Source organism: Trematomus bernacchii, unplaced genomic scaffold, assembly GCF_902827165.1.
Source record: "Trematomus bernacchii unplaced genomic scaffold, fTreBer1.1, whole genome shotgun sequence".
NCBI classification, from domain to species: domain Eukaryota; kingdom Metazoa; phylum Chordata; class Actinopteri; order Perciformes; family Nototheniidae; genus Trematomus; species Trematomus bernacchii.
In genome coordinates, this window is record NW_022987720.1 from 8,155,486 (window position 1) to 8,183,282 (window position 27,797).

At 39.5% G+C, this 27,797-nt stretch overlaps 1 protein-coding gene across 9 annotated transcripts in view; it reads right to left on the reverse strand.

Annotated features, from left to right (window-relative positions):
• Window positions 1-2,808: 2,808 nt before the first annotated feature.
• The window catches only part of LOC117492390 (transmembrane protease serine 9-like), a 74,645-nt gene continuing 49,656 nt past the window's right edge, over window positions 2,809-27,797 (reverse strand). For 6 of the 9 annotated variants that reach the window (XM_034142642.1, XM_034142641.1, XM_034142646.1 and 3 more), the window contains exons 9-23: window positions 20,325-20,345; window positions 19,632-19,794; window positions 18,699-18,967; window positions 18,097-18,242; window positions 17,211-17,472; window positions 16,211-16,270; window positions 15,524-15,583; window positions 14,406-14,465; window positions 13,736-13,795; window positions 12,618-12,677; window positions 10,058-10,117; window positions 7,659-7,830; window positions 5,385-5,638; window positions 5,164-5,261; window positions 2,809-4,293 (exon numbers count right to left, since the gene is read on the reverse strand). In XM_034142642.1, the coding sequence (XP_033998533.1) occupies window positions 3,958-4,293; window positions 5,164-5,261; window positions 5,385-5,638; window positions 7,659-7,830; window positions 10,058-10,117; window positions 12,618-12,677; window positions 13,736-13,795; window positions 14,406-14,465; window positions 15,524-15,583; window positions 16,211-16,270; window positions 17,211-17,472; window positions 18,097-18,242; window positions 18,699-18,967; window positions 19,632-19,794; window positions 20,325-20,345 (2,081 nt within the window). In that variant the 3' untranslated portion in view covers window positions 2,809-3,957. The remainder of the gene's footprint in view (window positions 4,294-5,163; window positions 5,262-5,384; window positions 5,639-7,658; window positions 7,831-10,057; window positions 10,118-12,617; window positions 12,678-13,735; window positions 13,796-14,405; window positions 14,466-15,523; window positions 15,584-16,210; window positions 16,271-17,210; window positions 17,473-18,096; window positions 18,243-18,698; window positions 18,968-19,631; window positions 19,795-20,324; window positions 20,346-27,797) is intronic. The other 3 variants (XM_034142643.1, XM_034142648.1, XM_034142649.1) reach the window with 3 other exon arrangements.

Sequence of the window (27,797 nt, forward strand, 5' to 3'; positions counted from 1 at the left end):
GATACAGCTGTGCACATGTCATCATTAACAGACGTCGTTTAAGAGTGACGTTTGAGTGAACGAGGACATCCCAATTAATACCTGAGGACTCCTCTGTCCTCTCGTCACCTCCTCGTGTCTCTCGCTCGCATCTTACGGAGGCGGAGCTAAGACGCAAGGAAGGGACGCGAGTGAGGGAAAGGAGGAGTCGAGGAGGGGTATTGAGACGAGGCTCAGGTTGGTTAAACCCGATGAGAGGGGATACAGCTGTGCACTTGTCATCATTAACAGACGTCGTTTAAGAGTGACGTTTGAGTGAACGAGGACGTCCCAATTAATACGTGAGGACTCCTCCTCGCGTCTCCTCCTCGCATCTTACGGAGGCGGAGCTAAGACGCAAGGAAGGGACGCGAGCTTTATATATTGTGGGTGTTTCTCAATCGGGAGTAAAGCTGCTGCAGAGCCACTATTTCAAGCATACTACGTCATCGAGTGCCGCCGAAGTACTGTTCCAATCTCCAGCATACTTGGAAATCTACCGAGCCCGGCGTACTCCGTTTGGAGAAATATCGAGGCTGCACATGAGTAGACTCCGCGGTCTTAAAATCCCCACAATGCTTTGCGCACGGACCAATTTCCCCAAATCTGTGGCGGAAAATGTAAGGCGGGGCCTCTCATATGACGCACACCTGCACACTTGCTAGCATGTTCCACTCTTTGTTTTCCGAATGCCAGGAAGTATTCTTGCCTCGCTTCTGAAGCAAGATGCTCGGCAGACATGTGCTACCAAGCAAGCGTACTCGCGATTGAGAAACACCCACAGTCTATGGACGCGAGTGAGGGAAAGGAGGAGGTGAAATATTCAATTGAGACGAGCCTTGAGTCTGAAAAGGGAGTAGAGGAGACATCAGACTTGCAACATAGTGAGCCTCCTTCACCTTCCCCAGTAACTGAAGCACCAGATCTGAGAAAAAGACATAGAAAACCACCTGACAGACTTATAGAACAATAAACTGTTGACATGCAGTTATACAGTAAGTGACTTTAAGAAAAGAGCATGGTTGGCATTTATTTGATATTTGTGTCATACGTTTTGTTAACAATAGATCTTTTATTTAGAGTAAATAGCAAGTTAAAAACTGCTATACTTTCTTTACAGTATGTTTAGACATTTTGAATGTTTAAAATGTTTACATTTGAAGACTGTACGTTCCAGAAGCTTTATAATTAAGAAATGTGTTATACTGACCTGTTTGGAAAGGGGATGTAATGATAGGTGTTTATGCTTAGTTACAATACATATATGTTACCACTAGGCGACAGTATAACATCTATGGACATAGATGTTAGCAGAACAAGATGTGAAGGTACTGCATGTTGGCTAATAAAGTTGGATAGTAAAACTAGTCTAAAGATACAAGATGATGTCTTATTTATAACCAATAAGAACATTACAGGCTCGATATATGGTTAAATATAGCAGTAGGCGATCGATGTCCATAGATGAGAGTAACATCTACGTCACTTTACGGCCCCGCCCACTTTTGGGGGAAACCAACGCTGTCATTTGAATGGCGATCAAGCCTGAAGCCACAGAGCTCTTCTTTTACTGTCCTTTTTTCTTAGAGGAAGTACAAAAAATGTTTGAGGTGCAATAAACGACACAGCTAGTGACTTATCCGAGCGGCCCACATTGTCCGACCGGCCCACTTCAGTACCGGCCCATCGGGATTCGTCCCGATGGCCAGTCCGCCCCTGCTGACTGGCCATCGTAATCAGGCTCTTTGAAGATCCAAAAATCCACGGTTTTCAAAAATGTCTGATCGGATTGGCAAAATATTCAGAATTTCTATTGACCGCCATTCAAATGACAGCGTTGTTTTCCCCAAAAAGTGGGCAGGGCCGTACTTTTCGCCCGAAAGTGACGTAGGTGTTACTCTCATCTATGGGAGCATAACAGGGCCCCTTTAACCATGCTCTTTCATCAAACCCCTATTTATTTATTGATCTATCATAGGCAACGATTTATCTATCCACATTGTTTACTGACCCCAACCTGTAAATGGTGGTTTTCTCGGGTGGGCTCAGAATCTTTTAATTTTTATAATTAAGTGAAAATGTAGCGCACCAGAGAGATGGACTCACAACAACACATTTTCATTATGTATTTAATCATCTCAATATGAACCAAAACAATAAAGAGAATTATTAATATGCTTCTGGATGTTTGTAAAAAAAACACAGAAATATTTCAAAAAGGTCATTATGGCATCAAATCAAAACAAATTGTACAATTATTTCACAGTTAAAGAGCATGCAATCCACGGCAAGACTTGGCAGACTTATGACCCATGAAAAGTGCAGCTGAAGTATTTTAAGAGCAAATATTGTTTTTTATAGATGTTGACATGTTAGCTCCATGATATTATGAGGTAGACAAGGGCTCTCAGTGTTCCTTAAATCTTACATTTGTTCAATAATCCGTCCAATTGTATCAATATACACCATCTGCTTCTACGTCAGTTGGAGTTGACGTCTTTGTAAAAGATGTTAAGGCCATGTGTGTAATGTCTCGATCCATAATAAATGCCACTTTGAGGTTAAACAATTATAAAGTTCTCACAAAATATTCCTCAGTACGTAGAAGATTATATATTACAAAGATTTCACACATTTCATTATTGTATTCATTAAAAAAATAATTATAAAAAAAACGTGCATTTAGCCGTATGGTCCATAGCTTCATAAACCGTACCAGACTTTTTTTCAGTGCAGCTCAAACTATTCTTCATTTTTAGACTGGAGCAGTTCGCGTACAGGATCACAAAATGAATGTAATCATGTTTTATTTTGTGATAGAGCAGTGAAGCTGGCTTCAGGTTAATCTCCTTCAAAGTAATTCATATTTAAACGTTTATTTTTAACTTTCTTTTAGAAATGTATCTCTGTACATGCACACATTTCTTTACAAATATATAAAATGTTGCTTTCTGTAAAACCCTCAGGGTTGGGAACTCTAAGAAAAAGAAAGATCCACCAATCCTGTACCTTAGTGTACAGTTTTGCATATTCCCTGCCCAGAGTTTTTACATCTTCATTATATATTTTTTCATAAAGGTGTGGTATTTCTTCTCTATATTTACAATATGTTTCTTGACTTACTTATGCAGTTAAACATATATATTTTCTCTTTCCATGTCTGTTATCCACAAAAACACCAAGGCAGCTAATAATGTTTTTAATGTATAAGTAAGAGAGATGAAGTTGAAACTGATTTAAACCCCTAGGCATAAACTGTTCTCACTCTCCCTATTCTACGAAGTAGATTTAGCAAGCGTTTTTTAACCTGTATGGCCGCTCTCTTTATGCTCAACAAAACATACAAAATGCTAACTAGTATGTTAGCCCGCTAACCTTCTTCTATCTCCTGCTTTGGAGTTATTCTTCATTTCCCAAAATAACATCTTTAGATTTCTCTACAGATGTCGTCAACACTTCTAACTCCTCTAATTGTCTTAACGTGACGTCATTATTTTTGTGTTTCAATAAGAAAAACAACGGTTCAAAGGTTTAGCTCAGTGTGAAAAGTAGTGTTGGTTTCTAGAGCAGACATAAATGAAAAAAGGCGCTCAGAAAGAGACGCTGTGTGGACACAGTGTTTAACTCTTCCTTTCCTTCCTTAAAATAGGAGGTTTCTGCAACATGTACCCTGCAGTTGAATAAGGATTGTTTAAACAGAAATTAGCCTCTCTGATAGGATTTATTTTTGCATTGCTGTGCTTATTGCAGCTCCTTAAGTTGTTATTTCCCCCCGGATGTCGGATTTAACTACCTCTCTACGCCAAGTGCTCACAAAATTAAGTCATAGATGCAGCTTTGAGCTAAATCTTCTCTTAAATGAAGACATTTGTTAATAAAGATTACATTCATTTGTGATCGCCACATCATGTAAATCACAATTTACAAAGTTTGAGCTTTCTACAAAAAGAGTCGGAGACAGGTGGAGAAGATGAGGAGATGGAGGAGGAAGAAGAGGGGGGAGAGAACAGGGCTCCCCCCGCTGTTGGTGGGCAGCGTGGGGGTGGGGGCAGCGGTGGGGGCAGCGGTGGGGGCAGCGGTGGGGGCAGCGGTGGGGGTGCCTGAAGATAAGAAGCCCACATTTACTTCCAGGAAGTTCTCGAAGCGGCTGAGTCTTGTATGTTTCTTCACTGCTGCTTTTGTTCTGGTCTTATTGGCTGTGCTTTCAGCTGAGAGCACCACCGCCTGGAACCAGGAGCCGTCCTGCTTACACATCATCGGACCGCCAGAGTCAGTCTGAACACACAGACACACAACATTTAGGAGGGATGGTGAAACAATATTACCTCTGTAAGCTGCTGATTGTCTTGCTGATAATCTTATATATAATTAAAAAGAAACCTAACCCTAACTACTTCATTACCTCTTAATTAAAATCAAAACCAATCAACAGCCTACGTGACTACATACACTTTTATAAAAAGATACCACTCTCAATCATCGCTTTAGAAGCTATACATCAAAGGAAATAAAATACATGTTTGCATTTTTGTACTACACAATAAAAAACATTTGTATGTCATCCATTAACTCTTTTTATTTATTTAACTATTTATTTCTGCAAATGTGCAACTGTGCTATGCCAGTCGTGATATATAAAATGACTAACTAACTATTAAAAAAACGAACTATACGACACTGTAGGGTACAAAAAGTAAATCACATAAAATAAAATAAAAATCTTTATGTATTTAATTATGTAAATATTAATCAAAAAACGATATATGAATATTCACATACTCCTTGATGTGTGCTTATAGAATAAAGGAAAATACCACCTAAGCCGACATGCAAGTATAGTTTTGATAGTCTGCATACTTGAATATAAGCAGTAGTTTTGTATGAACCCCCGTTCTGATGTGCTGCACAAACAATACCTTCTTAAGGCTTGTAGAAATAGTGTTACATTTAAGTCTGTACCTATTTTAAAAAGGTTCAACTTGTGTTTCCAATGTAATTTTTTAAGTGTCCAATGTTAAAAGACCCTAAAACACATTGATAAAACAGAAAAAACATATGAAAGTGAAATAATCTCCTAAATAAAAATTTTGAGCAACACAGAAATATAGGCTAACTACATAAAGAAAGAAAAAGGAAATAACTTACTGGATCCAGTGTAAAAGTGCCGGTACATAAAATGTCACTCGACAACGCGTTCCCACAATTTTCCACAGAGGTCTTAAACTCCTGCAGGACTTGTTCTTCTGAAGAGTGGAAGAACAAAAAAAAAGACGGGAAATGAAACATCTAAATTGCTAAAACTTGGACTTGAGGTACTTTGTAAGCGCCTATATTAGTGTGCAAATTCCAAAAATGTTTAATCTCACCTCCTCCTTTCGCAGAGCTCCAACCAGCAACCCAGCAGGACGTTCCCACGGAAAAGGTCCGTCCATTGTCCATGCAGATGGGCTGGATGTAGTCGGACAGGGTGGGCTTGGTGTGCAGGTGCAGCACGGCTACATTAGACCCCGTCATCATGCTCAGAGTGATGTTTGACACGTTCATTTTCACCTCAAAGGGGTTGGACCCATTCTGTTTCAGCCGACCCAACACAACGGTCCAATCAGACGCTGAGGGGGAACTGTGGGAGATAAAACATGAACTCAATATTGACCTGCAGAATGAGTCCTAAAACCCTGAAATTAGTCAAAACATTTTGGTTAAATGCTTAATATAAGCTTCAGAGATTTGTTTGTTTAATGACATAAAATACATCGGTAAATATGTTCTTTGTGAATTTCTAAAGCTTGTCTTAAAAGCGGGTAGCTCACTAGTGTCTAAATGTGAATACTTAATGTAACCCCCCTGAACATTAGCCACTTAAAGGTGGGGTAGGTAAGTTTGAGAAACCGGCTCGAGATACACTTTTTGTTATATTCCATGGAATGCTCTTAGCATCCCGATAGCAATGAATATCTTAAGTGCTTTGAAAAAAAATCCATAAAGAAATGTCATCTGTGGAAGCCGTAATACTGTAAAAAGCACGACCAATCATTTTAGCCGGCCCGGCTAAAATAACTGGATGGCCTACCTGCCTGTCAGCCTTCCATCTGTGCACAAATTTATCTCGTGCCCTCATTGGTCATGTGCACGTTCGTGTGTGTTGGAGGAGGGGCTCTGTAAGGAAGTGGCGTATTTTCAAATTCTAGCGCACTCGAGCTGGTTTCTCCAAAATTACCTACCCCACCTTTAATGTAACCCCCCTGAACATTAGCCATCTTTAGCCTAGCGATGACCTTAGTTTAGCTTAGCGTAGCCATGTGACAGTCGTATGGTTCCTGCGTATAGCCTAACGTTAGCTTTTTACTTTTGAAGAATTATAAAAGTGGTGTTAACATAAGGGATTATTCTATTGAGCAAAACATGCAACTATCATAATCGTTTGTTTGCCACATGGCATACTTTCTGCAATAACCCAAAAATCTAATTTCCATTGGATTTTTGCAGAGGGAACCGGGAATATGCTCACTTCAAGGTTCCCCTACATAAATACGGTATCCCTGCAACACTCCATAAGGAATAGGAAAGAGACAACATCAACAGCAGGTTGGCCATCTTTTGAGGATACCTGCGACCGACCGCAATATGTATACTAACCTGTGCAGACAGTAAAGTAGCTCGAACTGGTTCAACTGGAACTATTTTTAACTTGGCATTGTTGTTGATTGTAACAACAATACGGTAGCAGCCAACTGCTGACTGTTTAATGCAAGTATCTAAAATAATTGCTGAACTACAGTAACCCTGAAACAGAACATTTAATTTAAGACCTGAATTGTCGCGAAATATATATAATATATCCGTAGATTAATTATGCAGCATAAATCAACATTTAGTTATCATTCAGTCATTCAGCATAGAAAGTGACAGCGGCTGCCTTTGCTATAAAAGCTTTCCTACAAAGATGGCTGTGCCGCCCCAGAGAGCACCGAATTCCCAGGACTGAGCAAGCCCCCAGGAAGAGCGCTGGCTGTTTAAGCACATTTTCGAAGTTGCCAAACGACGGTACTACACATACTTTACACATAAATTACATCATTTTGAAACGTCTGTAAATCAGCGGATAATTCTTTTTTAGCTTAAAAAAAACTACCCAGTCCAAACACTTTTCTATCCAATATTTAAATCATTAGAGTCTAAAAGCTGTAAAAATGCAGAATCCAGAGTTTTTTCCCTCTCCATGACGGAACCAAGAGTGGGAGATTGGAGTCGGGGCTAAAGGAAAACTCAAGTGCTCATGCTCTATGGGCCCAGGTCGGGTACTTTTTTAATCTATAGTCTTTCCATTTCGGGCTTCATGTGCCACTTTCATAGGAACGAACGGGGCCCCGCCTCCGACGTTGTATCTAGTTCTCTTTAGACATCTGACTGAAGAGAACTCAAAACTTCCAAACCTCTGGTTTAAAATAGGCGGTTTCCATAAAGTCCAATATAAAAACCATTGACACAGTGCGTTGTTGTAGGCTAGACTTACGTCTGTGGTTTTCGCACACTGTAGTTACAAAACAGTGACAATGCAGCCTTTGAGAAGACCATCTTACGACTAAAGTTGGACATACTTTGGTCGTCATTTGTTGGAACCATTACTCCAGGTGTCTCACCTTGTGAAGCATTCGGCGTTGCTCAAGATGGCGTTCTCGGCCACCAGAGTCCCGCCACACACATGCCTCCCGTTCTTCTGCAGACTCACCATCCAGGGCCACTCGCCGGCCGTCGCCACCGAGCTTCCTCCCACAATACGTGAATTCCTCGGGGCTTTGCCACAGAACACAGCTGGAGAAACAATCACAATCAGATTTCTGAACGTTAGTTTCTTTTTGCTCTCAAAGCACTTAACACAGCTATAGACATACAGATAAAAACAAAGACAAAAGGAAAAGGGTTAGTCAGTAGATAGCACAAAAAACAGCAAAGCAATGAACCTGAACCAAACCTAGTTTTATTAATAACTTTTGAAAAAATAATTTATTTTCCATCTACCAGATTTGATCTATAATAAATATTTGTATATATTGTGGGATGGGATTGATGAAATAGGGATCATAGTTTAACAAATAAAGAGCATTTAAACAATAACGACAATGTATCAGGTGTAGAAAAAATCTGCAAATACTCAAAATGAGATAGAAATTGTTTATGACATCAGTTTTTGAGCCACAAAAAAACCTCAACTGGACTCTCTGAAGGCGGTGTCATAGAGGAGGAGGCTGTTCATGGTGTGGCTCATCTTGGAAAATGTTTTCCAACCACTCAATGACACACTGGTTAGCCACAAGAGCAGCTTCAGAGAACAACTCATTACACCAAGATGCTCCACAGAGCACCACAGGAAGTCCTTCCTGCCTGTGGCCATCAAACAGGAAGTCCTTCCTGCCTGTGGCCATCAAACAGGAAGTCCTTCCTGCCTGTGGCCATCAAACAGGAAGTCCTTCCTGCCTGTGGCCATCAAACAGGAAGTCATTCCTGCCTGTGGCCATCAGACTCTTAACTCCTCCCTCACCAAGAGACTCACTTAACCATCAGCAGCCAAACCCTTTTACATTTGATTTGATCTTTTATTGGACATTTTAATTAATCTACTTATGTTTATTTAAGTATCTTTATTTAATTGTATGTTTTTGCAGCACAATCTTACTTTAACTTATGTCAATATAAATATTCGTATTCTATATTATTGTATTTGACCATTTATTGGACATTTAACTTGAATTACATATGTAAATATATAAATATCTTTATTTTATTTCATTATGCATTGCACATTTTTACTATAACTTACTAATTTTTAAGCAATGTTTTTATATTCTACTTTATTCTCAAATGGAGCAAGTGTCCTGCAACCCAATTTCCTCAAGATATACATTTTTTTTAATTCAGATTCTGAAAATGTGGCCTGCAAAAGACGAGGTAAGGCATGAGCTAGCAGTCCATATTGGTATAAAGCAGTCAATAAAACACTGTTTTAATCAGTTATAAAGACCAAAACCACTAGAGTTTCTTGTTCATACAGCCATAAAGACAAACAACATTAGGGTTTAAGGCTATGTTAGCATGAGAGGTTAGATGGGCAGATACACACGCTTGGTTGTTATAACAAAACTGAAGACAAACATTTGACATTTTGACATTTGACAACAGAGTGTACAAAAACACATAAAGCTAACTACCACGTTTAGACAATGACATTTTTAAACTATGAAGCAATGAAATGATTAATGAAACAGGAAGGAAGAACATGTATACAGCCTGGGGTTTAAAAAAAGTCAATAATACTACAGTATAAGAACAAATGTATCATCAGCCTGTACTTAAACTATCACAAATAAAAGTACTCATTATGAGAGTGACTTTATAAAAGAGATGTATTATTATAGATATAACACTATTCTGTTCTTTTCTTACTAACAAATACATTTAAAGGTGGGGTAGGTAAGTTTGAGAAACCGGCTCGAGATCGCTAGAATTTGAAAATACACAACCGGAGAAAATCTGCCACTTCCTTACAGAGCCCCTCCTCCAACACACACGAACGCGCACATGACCAATGAGGGCACGAGATAAGTTTGTGCACAGATGGAAGGCTGACAGGCAGGTAGGCCATCCAGTTATTTTAGCCGGGCCGTCTAAAATGATTGGTAGTACTTTTTACAGTACTACGGCTTCCACAGATGACATTTTTTTATGGATTTTTTGTCAAAGCACTTAAGATATTCATTGCTATCGGGATGTTAAGAGCATTCCATGGAATATAACAAAAAGTGTATCTCGAGCCGGTTTCTCAAACTTACGTACCCCACCTTTAAGAGATGTTTGTTGTTGTAATTTGTCTTATCAAATAACTCATGTTAGTTATTCAACTATTAACAAAAACAATGTTAATACTCAAAGTACAAATACCTTAAATTGTACTTATGTACAGTACTTGAGTAAAACTGCTATAATATTGTGTTAGATGTAGAAAAAACTATGGTTTTGGAATATAATGTCCTGAAGCTCTTACCAGTGGGTGGAGGTTGAGTTGTGGTTTTTCCAGAGTTTGACGGCTGTGGAGTGACCTTTGCTGTACAATCACAACGTACAGATGTAAAGATATTAAACTCAGGTGCTGAAGACACAGTACTACATTTTTGTTAAGTCAAGCTGGTTCAAACCCAAAACACAGAACTTAATATTTGTAATTATACTGGAAAGTTTTCCAAATTCACCAAACATGTCAGAGTGGGTTTTCACAGAATGATACACAAAATAAATTCCTATTTTAGCATGTGTAAACAACATACATCTTCAATGTAAAGTGGTACAAGGTTATACTGAAAATGTAACACAAGAGAAAATTCCAAAATGTACAATTAGCTGCTAATAGTTTAACATTTTTTCTCTATGTGGGAACATTTCTCCTAAATTCACCAAAAACAAGCATTACATACATAATACCTGATTTGCAAGTTTTATCACTTACAATTACATAAGAGTGTTTTATGTTGTAATTTGTCAATGTCAACAAAGTTTTGATACTTGAGTACTTCTGAGAAGATAAGTATTTGCTCTGTCGATCCCCAGCACCTCTCCGACCTGCTATCCTCTACTCTCCCCCTGGACTCGAACCGCAGCTTCTCTGACAAAATCACTGCCATTAATCTCTCCCTATCCACTGCATCTCACACACAAACATCTCCCCCAACACCCACCGCCACAATTTCTCCCTCCATCTCCCTGGACCTCCCGAGCCCTCCTCCCCACGGCCGCCTCTCCCAGTTCACTCTGGTTACCCCCCCTGAAATACTCAAACTGATCAGCTCCTCCAAACCCACAACCTGCTCGCTTGACCCCTTACCCACCCCTCTACTGAAGTCCTGCCTCCCCGTCCTCTGCCCTTACCTTGTCAACCTTTTCAACTCCTCCCTGTCCCAAGGAACCGTTCCCTCTGCCTTCAAAACTGCTGCTGTCACTCCCATCCTCAAGAAACCCGGTCTGGATCCCTCCTCCCTCAGTAATTACCGCCCCATCTCCAACCTCCCCTTTCTCTCAAAAACAATAGAACGTATCATCTCCAAACAACTCCACCGCCATCTCCAAACAAATCACCTTTTTGAACCCCTTCAGTCTGGTTTTCGTCCCCACCACAGCACAGAAACGGCACTCATCAAAGTCCTCAATGACCTCCTCACCTCTGCTGACACCGGTTCCCTTAACATCCTCATCCTCCTCGACCTGAGTGCAGCCTTCGACACTGTGAGCCACAACATCCTGCTCACCCGACTCCAGGACATCGGTATCGAAGGTACTGCACTCAGGTGGCTCCAGTCCTACCTCTCCGACAGATCCCACTTCATCTCCCTCAACAACCACTCCTCTGCCACAGCTTCAGTCACCCAAGGGGTTCCCCAAGGTTCAGTACTCGGCCCCCTCCTCTTCATCATCTACATCCTCCCCCTTGGTCAGATTCTCCGCCACTACAACCTGGACTTTCACTGTTACGCTGACGACACACAGATTTACCTCAGCACCAAATCCCCCCACAACCCCCCCCTCACCCACATCGAATCCTGTCTGACTGCTATAAAATCCTGGATGGCACACAACTTCCTCAAACTCAACAGCAATAAAACTGAACTCCTCCTCATCGGCTCCAAATCCACCCTCAGCAAAACCCCCAACCTGACACTCACCATCGATGGCACCCCTGTTTCCCCCTCCACCCAGGCACGCAACCTTGGCGTGATATTTGACCCCACCCTCTCCCTCGAGCCCCACATCCGCCAAGTTGTAAAAACCTCATTTTTCCACCTCCGCAATATTGCCAAACTCCGTCCCTCTCTCACCCGCCCCGCAGCTGAGCGACTCATTCACGCCTTCATCTCCTCCCGCCTGGACTATTGCAACGCACTCCTCTACGGCATCAGCACTACATCCCTCAATAGATTTCAGCGTGTCCAGAACGCAGCCGCCAGACTCCTCACCCACACCAAATCATGGCATCATATCACCCCGGTCCTCAAAGAACTTCACTGGCTCCCCGTTTCACACCGCATCCAATACAAACTCCTGGTACTCACCTACAAAGCCCTCCACCACCTGGCCCCCCCCCTACCTCACTGACCTCCTCATCCTCTACCAACCACCCCGGTCCCTCAGATCCACCTCAGCCGGTTTGCTTTCCATCCCCAAGGCCAAACTCCGGAGCTTTGGGGACAGAGCATTCTCTGTGGCAGCCCCGAAGCTCTGGAACTCCCTCCCCCAAGACCTCCGTGAGTCTGAGTCCCTCACCCTGTTCCAGTCCCGCCTCAAAACCCATCTCTTCAAGTCTGTATACCCATAAGCCCCCCCCCCTCTCAACCAACTTCCTCCTGACTGCTTTTCTGTTTTGTTTTTTGTTTTTCTGTTTTGTTTTTGTTTTGTTGTTGTTTTATTGCCTGTCCTTGTCTGTCTGCCCTTCCCCAAATGTAAAGCGTCTTTGGGTTCGAGACTACTAATGTACAGTACTTGAGTAAAACTGCTATAATATTGTGTTAGATGTAGAAAAACTATGGTTTTGGAATATAATGTCCTGAAGCTCTTACCAGTGGGTGGAGGTTGAGTTGTGGTTTTTCCAGAGTTTGACGGCTGTGGAGTGACCTTTGCTGTACAATCACAACGTACAGATGTAAAGATATTAAACTCAGGTGCTGAAGACACAGTATTACACAGAAATTAATATTTGAAAGTTTCCAAATACAGCAAACATTTCAGGGTGAACTTTCGTGGGGAGTGATACACAAAATAGTTCTTCAATTTTCAAAGTATGGACATTTGACATTTTGACATTTGACAACAGAGTGTACAAAAACACATAAAGCTAACTACCACGTTTAGACAATGACATTTTTAAACTATGAAGCAATGAAATGATTAATGAAACAGGAAGGAACAACATGTATACAGCCTGGGGTTTAAAAAAAGTCAATAATACTACTACAGTATAAGAACAAATCTATCATCAGCCTGTACTTAAACTATCACAAATAAAAGTACTCATTATGAGAGTGACTCTATAAAAGAGATGTATTATTATAGATATAACACTATTCTGTTCTTTTCTTACTAACAAATACATTTAAAGGTGGGGTAGGTAAGTTTGAGAAACTGGCTCGAGATCGCTAGAATTTGAAAATACACAACCGGAGAAAATCTGCCACTTCCTTACAGAGCCCCTCCTCCAACACACACGAACGCGCACATGACCAATGAGGGCACGAGATAAGTTTGTGCACAGATGGAAGGCTGACAGGCAGGTAGGCCATCCAGTTATTTTAGCCGGGCCGTCTAAAATGATTGGTAGTACTTTTTACAGTACTACGGCTTCCACAGATGACATTTTTTTATGGATTTTTTGTCAAAGCACTTAAGATATTCATTGCTATCGGGATGTTAAGAGCATTCCATGGAATATAACAAAAAGTGTATCTCGAGCCGGTTTCTCAAACTTACGTACCCCACCTTTAAGAGATGTTTGTTGTTGTAATTTGTCTTATCAAATAACTCATGTTAGTTATTCAACTATTAACAAAAACAATGTTAATACTCAAAGTACAAATACCTTAAATTGTACTTATGTACAGTACTTGAGTAAAACTGCTATAATATTGTGTTAGATGTAGAAAAACTATGGTTTTGGAATATAATGTCCTGAAGCTCTTACCAGTGGGTGGAGGTTGAGTTGTGGTTTTTCCAGAGTTTGACGGCTGTGGAGTGACCTTTGCTGTACAATCACAACGTACAGATGTAAAGATATTAAACTCAGGTGCTGAAGACACAGTACTACATTTTTGTTAAGTCAAGCTGGTTCAAACCCAAAACTTAATATTTGTAATTATACTGGAAAGTTTTCCAAATTCACCAAACATGTCAGAGTGGGTTTTCACAGAATGATACACAAAATAAATTCCTATTTTAGCATGTGTAAACAACATACATCTTCAATGTAAAGTGGTACAAGGTTATACTGAAAATGTAACAAAAGGGAAAATTCCAAAATGCACAATTAGTTGTTAATATTTGTACTTTTCTCTATGTGGGTACAATACTCCTAAATTCACCAAAAACAAGCATTACATACATAATACCTGATTTGCAAGTTTTATCACTTACAATTACATAAGAGTGTTTCATGTTGTAATTTGTCAATGTCAACAAAGTTTGGATACTTTGAGTACTTCTGAGAAGATAAGTATTATACATATATATGTTAATACTCAAAGTACAAATACCTTAAATTGTACTAATGTACAGTACTTGAGTAAAACTGCTATAATCTTGTGTTCGATGTAGAAAAACTATGGTTTTGGAATATAATGTCCTGAAGCTCTTACCAGTGGGTGGAGGTTGAGTTGTGGTTTTTCCAGAGTTTGACGGCTGTGGAGTGACCTTTGCTGTACAATCACAACGTACAGATGTAAAGATATTAAACTCAGGTGCTGAAGACACAGTATTACACAGAACTTAATATTTGAAAGTTTCCAAATACAGCAAACATTTCAGGGTGAACTTTCGTGGGGAGTGATACACAAAAATAGTTATTTAATTTTCAAAGTATGGACATTTGACATTTTGACATTTGACAACAGAGTGTACAAAAACACATAAAGCTAACTACCACGTTTAGACAATGACATTTTTAAACTATGAAGCAATGAAATGATTAATGAAACAGGAAGGAACAACATGTATACAGCCTGGGGTTTAAAAAAAGTCAATAATACTACTACAGTATAAGAACAAATGTATCATCAGCCTGTACTTAAACTATCACAAATAAAAGTACTCATTATGAGAGTGACTCTATAAAAGAGATGTATTATTATAGATATAACACTATTCTGTTCTTTTCTTACTAACAAATACATTTAAAGGTGGGGCAGGTAAGTTTGAGAAACCGGCTCGAGATCGCTAGAATTTGAAAATACACAACCGGAGAAAATCTGCCATTTCCTTACAGAGCCCCTCCTCCAACACACATGAACGCGCACATGACCAATGAGGGCACGAGATAAGTTTGTGCACAGATGGAAGGCTGACAGGCAGGTAGGCCATCCAGTTACTTTAGCCGAGCCGGCTAAAATGATTGGTCGTACTTTTTACAGTACTACGGCTTCCACAGATGAATTTATTTATGGATTTTTTGTCAAAGCACTTAAGATATTCATTGCTATCGGGATGTTAAGAGCATTCCATGGAATATAACAAAAAGTGTATCTCGAGCCGGTTTCTCAAACTTACCTACCCCACCTTTAAGAGATGTTTGTTGTTGTAATTTGTCTTATCAAATAACTCATGTTAGTTATTTAACTATTAACAAAAACAATGTTAATACTCAAAGTACAAATACCTTAAATTGTACTTATGTACAGTACTTGAGTAAAACTGCTATAATATTGTGTTAGATGTAGAAAAACTATGGTTTTGGAATATAATGTCCTGAAGCTCTTACCAGTGGGTGGAGGTTGAGTTGTGGTTTTTCCAGAGTTTGACGGCTGTGGAGTGACCTTTGCTGTACAATCACAACGTACAGATGTAAAGATATTAAACTCAGGTGCTGAAGACACAGTACTACATTTTTGTTAAGTCAAGCTGGTTCAAACCCAAAACCCAAAACACAGAACTTAATATTTGTAATTATACTGGAAAGTTTTCCAAATTCACCAAACATGTCAGAGTGGGTTTTCACAGAATGATACACAAAATAAATTCCTATTTTAGCATGTGTAAACAACATACATCTTCAATGTAAAGTGGTACAAGGTTATACTGAACGTGTAACACAAGAGAAAATTCCAAAATGTACAATTAGCTGCTAATAGTTTAACATTTTTTCTCTATGTGGGAACATTTCTCCTAAATTCACCAAAAACAAGCAATACATACATAATACCTGATTTGCAAGTTTTATCACTGACAATTACATAAGAGTGTTTCATGTTGTAATTTGTCAATGTCAACAAAGTTTGGATACTTTGAGTACTTCTGAGAAGATAAGTATTATACATATATATGTTAATACTCAAAGTACAAATACCTTAAATTGTACTTATGTACAGTACTTGAGGAAAACTGCTATAATCTTGTGTTAGATGAAGAAAAACTATGGTTTTGGAATATAATGTCCTGAAGCTCTTACCAGTGGGTGGAGGTTGAGTTGTGGTTGTTCCAGAGTTTGACGGCTGTGGAGTGACCTTTGCTGTACAATCACAACGTACAGATGTAAAGATATTAAACTCAGGTGCTGAAGACACAGTATTACACAGAACTTAATATTTGAAAGTTTCCAAATACAGCAAACATTTCAGGGTGAACTTTCGTGGGGAGTGATACACAAAAATAGTTCTTCCATTTTCAAAGTATTAATTATATAGCTACAATGTAAAGTGGAACAAGCTTAAACAGAATTTATAAAAAGAGGAAACATCCCAAATACACATTTAGTTTTTCTCTATTTGTGTACATTTCAAAAGCGAGCAGTACATAATACATCATTTGAAAATGTAACACTAGTATTTCAGAGAACTTGTAATACAACAAATATTTGCCTTAGGCAAGGCAAGGCAAGGCAAGGCAAGGCAAGTTTATTTATATAGCACCTTTCAACACAAGGCAATTCAAAGTGCTTTACAAAAAATGAAAGACATTAAGAAAATGGCATTTAAAATCAGTCATTAAAAAGAAAAGATAATAAAAGAAACATTAAAAGAAAAAATACATGGATAAAAGTTACAGTGCAGTTTAAGATGTGAATATGCCTTAATGCAAGTGATCTATTAGGGAAGTTTTGTGGTGATATCTATCAGTAAAATGTTTACCCTTTCACCTGTAGTGTGTACAACATGTAAGAGTTTTACAATATATATATCTAAAAGCCACTTTCTAAAAATGCGTATTATCTAATTCAAGAGATCGAGTAGCACTTGCATACAATCAAATGTACAGCTGTATTCCTATTTAAATTCTGAAGGTCTGATGTAAAGTATGTTTTTTTCAAATTAATGGAGTGAAAAAGACATTTCCAAAATCTCCTCTGTAAAAACCTTTGACTCTAATCTTTCAACAAAATGAAACAACCATATTAAATCCGGCTTTTCCACATTTCTGTTGCAAATGACTGACAGGTGACAGGTACTCACGTGGGGATGTAGGGGCGGAGGTTGGAAGGGGGGGCAGGCCGCGACAGGACACGCTGAGGTCGCTGTCAGTCCCTGTGGACGTGAAGGTGACGAAGCCCGGCTGGTTGCTGGTGATTAGGCTGTTGATCCAGGCCTGATACCGGGAAACTCTGGAGTAGACTCCTGGGAAATTAGGTAAGGCGCAACCCTCACCAAAACTCACGACTCCGTCCTGGATCCAGCGGCCGCCCTGCTTGCTCACCAGCGGACCACCTGAGTCCCCCTTTAATGAGAGGCACATTTAGAAAAGGGTCTTTGCGGAAGGTCAAATATGAAAGTCTTCAGGTTCTTGAATGCAGTAAAAATATTAATTCCAGACTCTGAAAATAGTCCACTACAAGTAACGTTTCTTTGAGTATGCAATCAGCTAAATCTAGCCTAGTTAAAGTACCTACTTAAAGGGTATTGATCCTGCATTCAAATGTTTCCGTTTAGTTTTTGTTCTACAACATAAAATACGTCAGTAAAATACTCCATCTGTGAATTTCTGAGCACAGTTGCAGAAATTAAAGGACACTACTAAACGTCATCGAACATTAACCACCTTTAGCTTAGCGGTGGAAAGGTGAAGTCATGTGACTGTGCTGTTGTTCCTTCACAGCTAATGTTAGCTGTTCGATTGCATTAATGCTTCAAAAACCATAAAGTGGTGTGAATATGTAGAGCTTGAACCAAAACTAGTATCATGAATGTGTTTTGTGGAGGGAAACAGTAAGATGCTGAGTTCAGGGTCAGACCACAAAAATACGTCATCCAGATACCAGTCTATTAGGGTATACCTGCACCATTTTAAGATAGATACTGTGTAACAGAAAGGATTGGAGAAGGTTGGGTCAAAGATGCTCACCTGACAGGAGTCCTTCCCTCCGGCCCGGAGCCCGGCGCAGATCATGTTGTCTGTGATTCTATTCACTCCATAGTCACATTTGCACTGCCTGTTCCCCACGATGGGCACCTCCACCTCCATGAGGCTTTTTGGGGATGGAAGAGGAACTGAAGAGACACAAATACACACTTCTTTAAGAGCACAGGATTTTTACTGCATTTTAAAAAGATTACAATGAATTACAACCACTGCAATTATGAAGTGCTAAAACGTATCATCAAACATTTTTTGTGTTTCTAATAATGTTAAAACGACCTTATACATAACACAATGACATTTGACAAAATGTAATGTTTGTTAAATGTGTGGTTCGTAAAATATATTTTGAGGTTTTTTTGTTTTATGTTTTTGTGAAATATGTTTGAGTTTTCTGATTTGATTTTGACGTTTGTGAAAAGTTTTTGTAATTTGTGCAATTTTTCAGTGTGTTCTGAAATGTCTTTTTTTTGGGACACCCTTATGAGTGCTCAGTTAAGTGCTCAATGGAAATCTAAATGTTTGTTGCATTTAAACAGCAGAGTTGTGACCTTAATAATAAAATAAATGTTGCCTTCTGAACCCACTTTGAGATGCGACGTCCCCCCAGCCGGTGACCCAGGAGTCGGTGCCGCTGAAGAAGGTGCTGTCCGAGGCTGCCAGGCACACGGGAGCGATGTAGTTGGTGAAGGGGACCGGAGAGGAGAGCTTCAGGAGGCAGATGTCGTTGTCGATCGTCCCGGAGTTGTAGTTAGGGTTATTGATGATCCGTGTAACCATCCTCGACACCTCGTTAGGGTTGACGCCTTCTTGATTTTGGCGACCCAGATACACAATCAGGTTGGCTATGCCGGAACTGGAGAGTTAAAAAATAAAAATATTAGTAAACTTATATCATAGTAAACTGATGATAACTCACTTAGTGACATAAATTAAAACAATTATAAATTGATTGATTCATGAAAATTCAAATGATCAGAATCAGGTAAAGTAATTCTTCACATACTGTAAAGGGCATTTGCTTACTTATAAACTATTATAAAGTAAAAATAAATGTAACCAATTATAACGCAAACCAGATATAAGACTAAATGTACCATAATTAAAGAAACTATAACAATATGACCAATTACTGTAAAAAAAGCAGTATATCTGAATTAAAACTGGAAGAGCTGTGCAGAAATGACCAAGTAGTGCTTGGGTTCACAGTACTACCCCCCGCTCCAACAAATTGTACATGATAGGCTAAGGGGCGGGAAATCTCTAAGCGGTTGACCAATCACAACAGAGCCAGCCAGCTAACCAATCAGAGCAGACTGGGCTCTGGTTTCAGACAGAGGGTGAAAAGAGGTGCTGCAGCACAGGCAGTATGAGAACAATAAAGAGCTTTCTGAACATTAAAGCATGGAAACATGTCACAGTAGAGGAACAAAATACAAATCTGAACCTGAAAATGAGAATAATATTTCCTCATGAATTAAGTCACATAAATACATTTCATTATAGGATATAGGACACACCTTGGGAAGCAGTGAGCCGCAGTCAGCACCCATTCACTGTTAATGAGGGACCCTCCACAGAACTGATTCCCTGATCGATGCAGGCTGGCCTGCCAGGGCCAGCTGCCCTCAGGGGCCGCCTGTCCTCCAACGATCCTGGTGTTGAGCGCGGGCTTACCGCACACTGACAGAGACACACAACACAACACAGTGAGCCCCTCTGCTCTCCCGGGTTTTATATCGAGTTGTCATATTGATTGATTCTGATTGACTACAAAGTTAATTTGTAATTTTGAGGTTTGTATGTGCATCTGATTGCCAGAAGTCTATAGGCTGTTTATGACATGTAAATGATATGATGACGAAGCAACTTTTTAGAGTTTTTGTGGACGACATTTTGTTTGGAATAGATAATAGCATTTTAATAAACTGTATGTGTCTGGAGGCTGGCCCCTGATGGGATTCTCATTTCATTCTCATGTGTGGCGCTGAGTGTAATTGAGTTCAGCACACACTGGTCTTTAGCAGGGGGTCTACCTTTTTTAAGTTGTTGTGTTTTATAAGAAAATGAATTGTAACATGAATGAACAAAATAGCAAAGATATATCAAGCAAATTGTTAAAAATAACCCAACTCATTACCGTTTTTACAGCCAACACTAACAATAATGAAATGTGTGTACATGTGAAAAAAGTCCATAAAACTTCGACTTACCATTTAGTTGTGAATGAGACTCTAAAAAATAGAAAAACAAACATATTGATGAAACAGTTATGAACATACTTATGTTTCTATAATGATATTTACTTAAAAGGTAGGGTAGCTAAGTTTGAGAAACCGGCTCGAGATCGCTAGAATTTGAAAATACACAACCGGAGAAAATCTGCCACTTCCTTATAGAGCCCCTCCTCCAACACACACGAACGTGCACATGACCAATGAGGGCACGAGATAAGTTTGTGCACAGATGGAAGGCTGACAGGCAGGTAGCTCATCCAGTTATTTTAGCCGGGCCGGCTAAAATGATTGGTCGTACTTTTTACAGTACTACGGCTTCCACAGATGACATTTTCTTATGGATTTTTTGTCAAAGCACTTAAGATATTCATTGCTATCGGGGTGTTAAGAGCATTCCATGGAATATAACAAAAAGTGTATCTCGAGCCGGTTTCTCAAACTTACCTACCCCACCTTTAATGTTTTATTTCAAGTTTGCCTAACTCACTAAAGAACGGTCTACTTTTCTTTAATTTTCTCTTCTGTTCTGGGATAAATTAATAATATTAATTTGATTATTATTAAATTCTATATCCATGTCATTTATTACCATACACACACAGGCACTGCATCCTACATTTCCCTTAAGGCAACTCTTTTATAAAAATCGTTCACCAATTTAAGATATAATGTTTTAAAAACCTGGTAATTATGTTTTTACATGTTTTTTATTTATCTTTCATTTCTTGTTAGGTTTTGGCATCACTTTATTTGATTAGTTCTTTTTAATTTTAAATATATATACAAATATATGCACACAACCACATACGTATGACATTATGTTATTGTGGTACTGACCGTTGAGTGGCCCGACCAAGCAAGGAGGCAGAGGCAGAGAGTTCACATATAACCCGGTGTGGGCATTTATTTAATCATAGACACATGACACAGCCTCAATCTGACTGTCCATGTGAACACCATCACCAACCACAAGGATCTCACCCACACTGACAGGACAAACAGAGCCTAAATACACCCAGACCAATCAGACCAACAAGACACAGGTGAGGGGGGGAGGAGACAACACAGGGCACCAGGTGCACACAATCAGCAGCAACAGACATGGGGGAGTGATATGTCAACTTTACACAGTGGTAATTTGTACAATTAATGCAACTTAACCCTCTGGCATACTGTTGTGTATATTTAAAAAAAAAAAAAAAATTTAGAGGGCCAGTGTGAGGTCGAAAAAACCACCTCACACTGGCCCTCTAAATATATATATATTTTTTAAATATACACAATGTCACCTGACATGCTGGTGTCCAATAAAATGAGGGAATTATATGGGTGTGGTATTTTGTCTGGGGGTGGAGCAGTCCTTTCTGCAAGCAAAGCTGCAGGGGACTCAGGGCCACCACTTGGTAAGATACATTTAACTTAACATATTAGAAATGTACACAACTTAAAATAAAAAATACATGCATGTGCATGAATACCTAAAGAAGTATATTTGATTGTTTAAATACTTATGTATTTATTAATTAGCTAAAACTATGTTTTTTTGTTTGTTGCCTCAGGGCAACACTGTGCCACTTGGACCACTTTTTTCCAGGCAATATCATGCAAGTGTGCAAATGTGCTAAGCTGTAAAATGATAAACCTATTAAAATGTATTTACCGGAAATGGACACCAAAACATGTTATGGGCAGAAGGGACACGGTCAGGCTGTTAGGGCTATTCCGTCTGACAGTGAGGGTCAAGATAGGGTTAGGCACACAGACAGACACACAGACACAGACACAGAGACACAGAGACACACAGACACAGATGTGCACGCACACGCACACGCACACGCAGAAAACCTTTTGAATTCATAGAGTTGTTTTTTTCTATTTCTTCTGAATTGTAGAAATCCTTGGTGTTTCAATACCCTCGTAGCACATTGTTGCCCTGAGGCAACAAACCAACCCCTGGTTGAGGGGTGTCACATTTTATAATTGATATAATATCAGGTACCCCTAAGCTCCTAAAGCACATGGTGAAACATTTTTTTCCTCCCAAAATAAAAAGTCATGCCATAGAGGGTTAACGTCATCATTTATACACCCTCAACACAGTGGCGGCCGGTCCATAGGGGCGCTAGGGGCGCCGCCCCACCTCTTCCCATATTGAAAAAAATAAAAATAAATAATAATTAAAATTAAAATTAAAAAAAAAAAATATGTTTAAAAAAATATATATGTTTTTATTTTTATTTTTAATGAACAAGGTAAATATTATATAATTGGTATCAGTAAAATGTATAATCTACAATAAAATCTCGTTTAAAATTGTGTTACGATGTCTAAAGTTACTGATAAGTCACATGTTTCCTGCCTGGACTTGCCCATGCACCTTCTCTCGTCTGGGCGCTAAGAGAGGAGCCTTCAACCAGTGCAGCAGCAGCCACCAGCAGCTGACTGTTGCTATCTGTAACGTGTAAACTATGCCGCGAAAATATAATTTCAGCCAATCAGCGTCGTCAAAGATGACGGTCACCGGGCGCCAATGTCAGCGCCCAGTGCAGTCTGTGAGTAGTTTGGACAGTGACTCGTATCCGGTTGACGCAGTAGTTGATGAGGATGGCTTCGTGTGCAGGTGGAGTCTCCGGACCTCGGTCCCCGGCTAATTCTGTTCAAGAGCTAATCTCCAATCCTTTCGAAAGGAGAAGTTTGGCAGATAAATTGTTGCTTAAAGACCTTGCACCGGACCAACCCGATTTGAATATATCGCAGCAATCTCGTGAAAAAGACAACATTTATACACGAGGCTTAGTAGCTGGTACACAAGAAAGGCTTGGCTAGCTGGATGCAAACAGGTAAATGCTGTCTTTTGTTTCCCATGCTTGGATATCACTTTATATGTAGAGAGGAGGTTTCCCATGGTTGTTAGAAGTTTATTAATAAGTGGGCATTTATCACAGAAGTGATTGTTCTGTCTCCACGTTTGTTGCATTGTCTGTGATGTATTTTCCAACGGTTATAGCTCCTGTTCTGTCCCAGCAACACTACACGGTTTGCAGCTCCACCACATTTTTGGTTTATCTTCGGTGTCGCTTAAAATCTGCTTCCCATCGGACTAAAACCTCCACGTAATCTGAAGACAGATACTTGAAGTTATTTAAACCTTTTGCAAACTTTATGTTCTTTCTTGCTCTAGCCTTGCCAGTTACATTGTACATAACACATATATTATCATTATGCTAACTGGTTGTTCGTGTTAGACGATGTAGCTTTTTCATTTCTGAGTTATTGCTATATGTAAATAAGCCTGTTTGTAAATAATCCTCAGAGAAACAAAGAAAAAACACAATTTATGACATTTTGTGCTGTGGTTATTTTTTTTAAATTGCATTTATTCACAGTTCAGTTTGAAATGCTGTAGTGACTTGTATTGAACCACTTAAATATTTATAATTAATGCTACTGAAAAGATGCTATTAATTTTATATCTCACATGCAGTTCACTGTAAAGCTACTTGGTGAAGGTGTTGGTTCATAAAACATGAACAGTTTTAAGAAAGATAAAAACAGACCAGTTCTGAGAACACAAATTCCTGGTAAAGTAGTAGATGTTCAGGTTGATAAATAATATTTTCCACACTGAAGATTATGGAGGTATTGATCAGTCTTCTCATATTTTTAAGCCTCGATTTCTCCTTTCCCCCCCCCTCTAACATCACCAGAAGTCATCATTTAAGGGGTCATTTCTCGAAAAAAAATTTCGGGGGGAAACCCCCCGGACCCCCCGGACAGGTCACTTACGGTACGTCAAGAGCCCATGGATGTATAATAAGAACTGGATACAGCGTGGGAGGCGGGGCCTCATTCATTCCTATGAGAGTTGCTCAATCGCGCATGATGACAAAATGGCCCAACTTTTGAGAGAGCGAAACGTCACAGATTACCCGGCATGCCTGAGAAGTACCCGTATGTGCGCTCATAGCGCATGCGCAACTTTAAACATGCCCCCCAAAATGCTCGTTCACATCAAGCACGTCAATTTGCGTACACGTAACAGCACCGCGCGTTCATGACAGCATGGTAATGGGTTGTTATGATGGATTTGATATTAACGACGAGGCGGCAGTTAGCAGCTAGCGGCTAGCTAGTAATTATGCTAATTTACACATCAGTCGTTATGTACTTTTATATTACGCTGATGTAACAGGATCTAGTGATATCCAAGCAACAGAGCTTAATTTAGCATGATACTTGTGTGGGTTGTAGCCTACATGAAACCACTTGGTAATATATAAAAATATATGTATTTTGAGTTATGATCAATTGTGATTTAAATCTTTATCATTGTTCATTGTATATGTAAGTTATTTATATGTATGTAAGTTTTGTCTCGTGTGTATGTACTGTTTGTGATCGTTGTTGTGTCCTCACTCGTGGCCTGCACCTTGACGTGGTGAGTGGGCTTTAAACTAAGACAGGCCATTTATGTTTGAAATATCATGCTAACAAACCTGCAATTACAGAATTGAATGATAGTGGTTATATATGTTCATGTCTTGCTGACATTATTTGTTATCCTTTTCCGCATAGCCTCTCAGATGGATTCCTGTTTCATCTGTTGGTGTGCCACTGTCCAGTGTCTGCCGGCTGGCTCCCTCTCAGAAAAGTGCCATCTTCTGTCAACAGGAAGAACTGAGCCTCCCAACCAGCATTCTGACCATGAGTCTGACTCACTAAATGAAGCTCAGCGCAAGTTCTTTCAGGAAGACTGGGTATGTATACATTCACTCCGCAGCTGCTTATAATCAGCTCATCACAGGCGTTCTCTTTAACCTATTACATTCACCTCATTCTCCAGCAGCCAATCACCGAGCTGCAGCCAAACTTTAAAATGGTTCTCCTCTCTCCTGCAGTCAGCTGTGATTTCAGGTGTTCATGCTGCCGCCCGCCTCCTCCCCATCCACCTCCTCCCCATCCACCTCTTCTCCACCCACCTCCGTTCATCATATCCAGAGCCAGGAGAGCTAATCCAAAGACCTCATCACACCTCCTCTTCATCCCATCTCCTCATCAAATCCAGATCTTCATCATCATCACCAGTGTCTAGACCCCGGGGAGGTTCCCTATATGCTCACGGCTGCATTTCCCCCTTTAGATATAAGATTTCAGGATCGGGGTCTAATCGCCAAAGACTTAACATTTATCATATGACATGTGTCAATAAATGTTCTTTAAACAAAATGAAGTCTCTCCTGATTTAACTGTCTGGACCCCATCCTCAACTTTTTTTCAAACCACAACATGCCTTCAGAGGGCTTTCCTGTTGATCATAATTGGTGGATCTTTTAATCTAATAATTGCAATCAATATTATATATATTACCTTTTGATCTATATAAATTGTATTTACATTTGTTGTCACTATTTTTTCCACCTAGTTCTACAATGCCAGCCATAAGAGGTATACATTTCTTATTTTTGTGAATTTCTATATAAAATGCTGATTTTCTACCTGAAAATGCTTATGTATTTTTAATTACATTTTCGTAGAGCTTTGACTTTTTCAGCTGAATAAATATTATAACTAGATGGTTTTGTTCAGCATTGCCAGCTTCACTTTTGAGCTTTATGTTGTGCCCAGCATTCTCCTGTGCTCTGAAATCAAAATGTGGATAAGCATAACACAACACTAAAATAAACACTACAATACAACTTGTTATTTGACACACACAAGGTTGTTCATTTGTGTGTATAAATATAAAACACAGGCTATATATATATATATATATATATATATATATATATATATATATACATATACAAGTATAATTAATACAACTGTTAATTTGATTAGAGCTTTGACACATATATCTTTATTTATATATGTATAAGTATGACGACTTCCTCGGGCGATATCATGGTATAGCTAATTAATCTGGGTCAAAACGTGTTGTGCCCACATGCAAAGGTTGTAAACTCTGGTTTATCCCTGCGTGGTATTATAGTAATAGCAAACAGCAACGTTCAACTCCTTTAATGGTATATTGCAAGTGCAATAAGAAGCTACAGGGACGTTAATCTACGTCGGTAATATTAACTTTATTTAATACAAGATTTACATCATACAGCCCATGTAGTATAATATTTTACAAATGATGAATTACAGCAAACATGTGCAATATATCCATTATTACAGCTCCGTGGGCTGGCAGTAAGGCGATATGGGTCCGTTCTTATCCATGGGTAAAGATAAACTCATGTGGTGCTGAACACGTCACATCACATGAACGTGCCGGGCGGCGCGGTCCCGTGGGTTAGATGCGCGTTCATAATACAGAGGGAAATAACTCTCAGAATAACGTTATTAGCACATTTTTACAACTTGAGGAACGAATGTTTTTAATAAGGGCTATACAAGTGTTCATACTGGGTAGTTTATTTAGTTTAAAAAAAATTATCCAACGAGTTACAGACCACTCTTTCCCCATGTAAGTCAATGGGAAAAAGTGTTTCCGGGCCTGGCAACCAAAAGGAAGTGTAGTACCGCCGTTTGGCCAGCACGAATATTTTCATCAGAGTCCGGCGCACTTCCTGGGGGCTTGCAAGAGCCCCACCAAAAAAAAAGACCACCGGCCGCCACTGCCTCAACATATTATTTGCACCCTGATTATTCTCAACCGCTGTCATTCTTACACCAGCATAAATACTTTCTGCGCTCTCGTGTCCATGTGAACACCATCACCAACCTCAAGGATCTCACCCACACTGTCAGGAAAAACAGAGCCTAAATACACCCAGACCAATCAGACCAACAAGACCAACAAGACACAGGTGAGGGGGGAGGACACAACACAGGGCACCAGGTGCACACAATCAGCAGCAACAGACATGGGGGAGTGATATGTCAACTTTACACAGTGGTAACTTGTGCAATGAATGCAACTTAACGTCATCATTTATACACCCTCAACATATTATTTGCACCCTGATTATTCTCAACCGCTGTCATTCTTACACCAGCATAAATACTTTCGGGCGCTCTCACTAACTCCCCTATCTTTTCAGGCGGAGCCGAGGACCCAACCAGCACCTGCCAGACGACATTCCAATCAATACGGTTTAATCAGTTAATAAATACTACCTCAATGATTAGTATAAATTATGTAAAATGTGCAAATATGCCTATGCCAAACTGTACTGTGCAATCACGCTAATAAAGTGCAAACTGTTCACTAAAGTGCTGAGTGTCTTTATCTCTGCAAAGGTAGTAGGGTCCGTGTACGTTTTGTTAGTTTGATTTTTCGTTTAAACCAAAAGGTAAAAAACAAAAATGCCAGCCTTTTTTCGTATTTATTTAAAACGAAAAAACGGGAAACCAAAGCCGTTTTTTCCGTTTTTGTTGTCTGAATCAAAAGGATAACGAGAAAACCTCATTAAAAAAAGTCTGTACGTTTTTGTTAGTTTG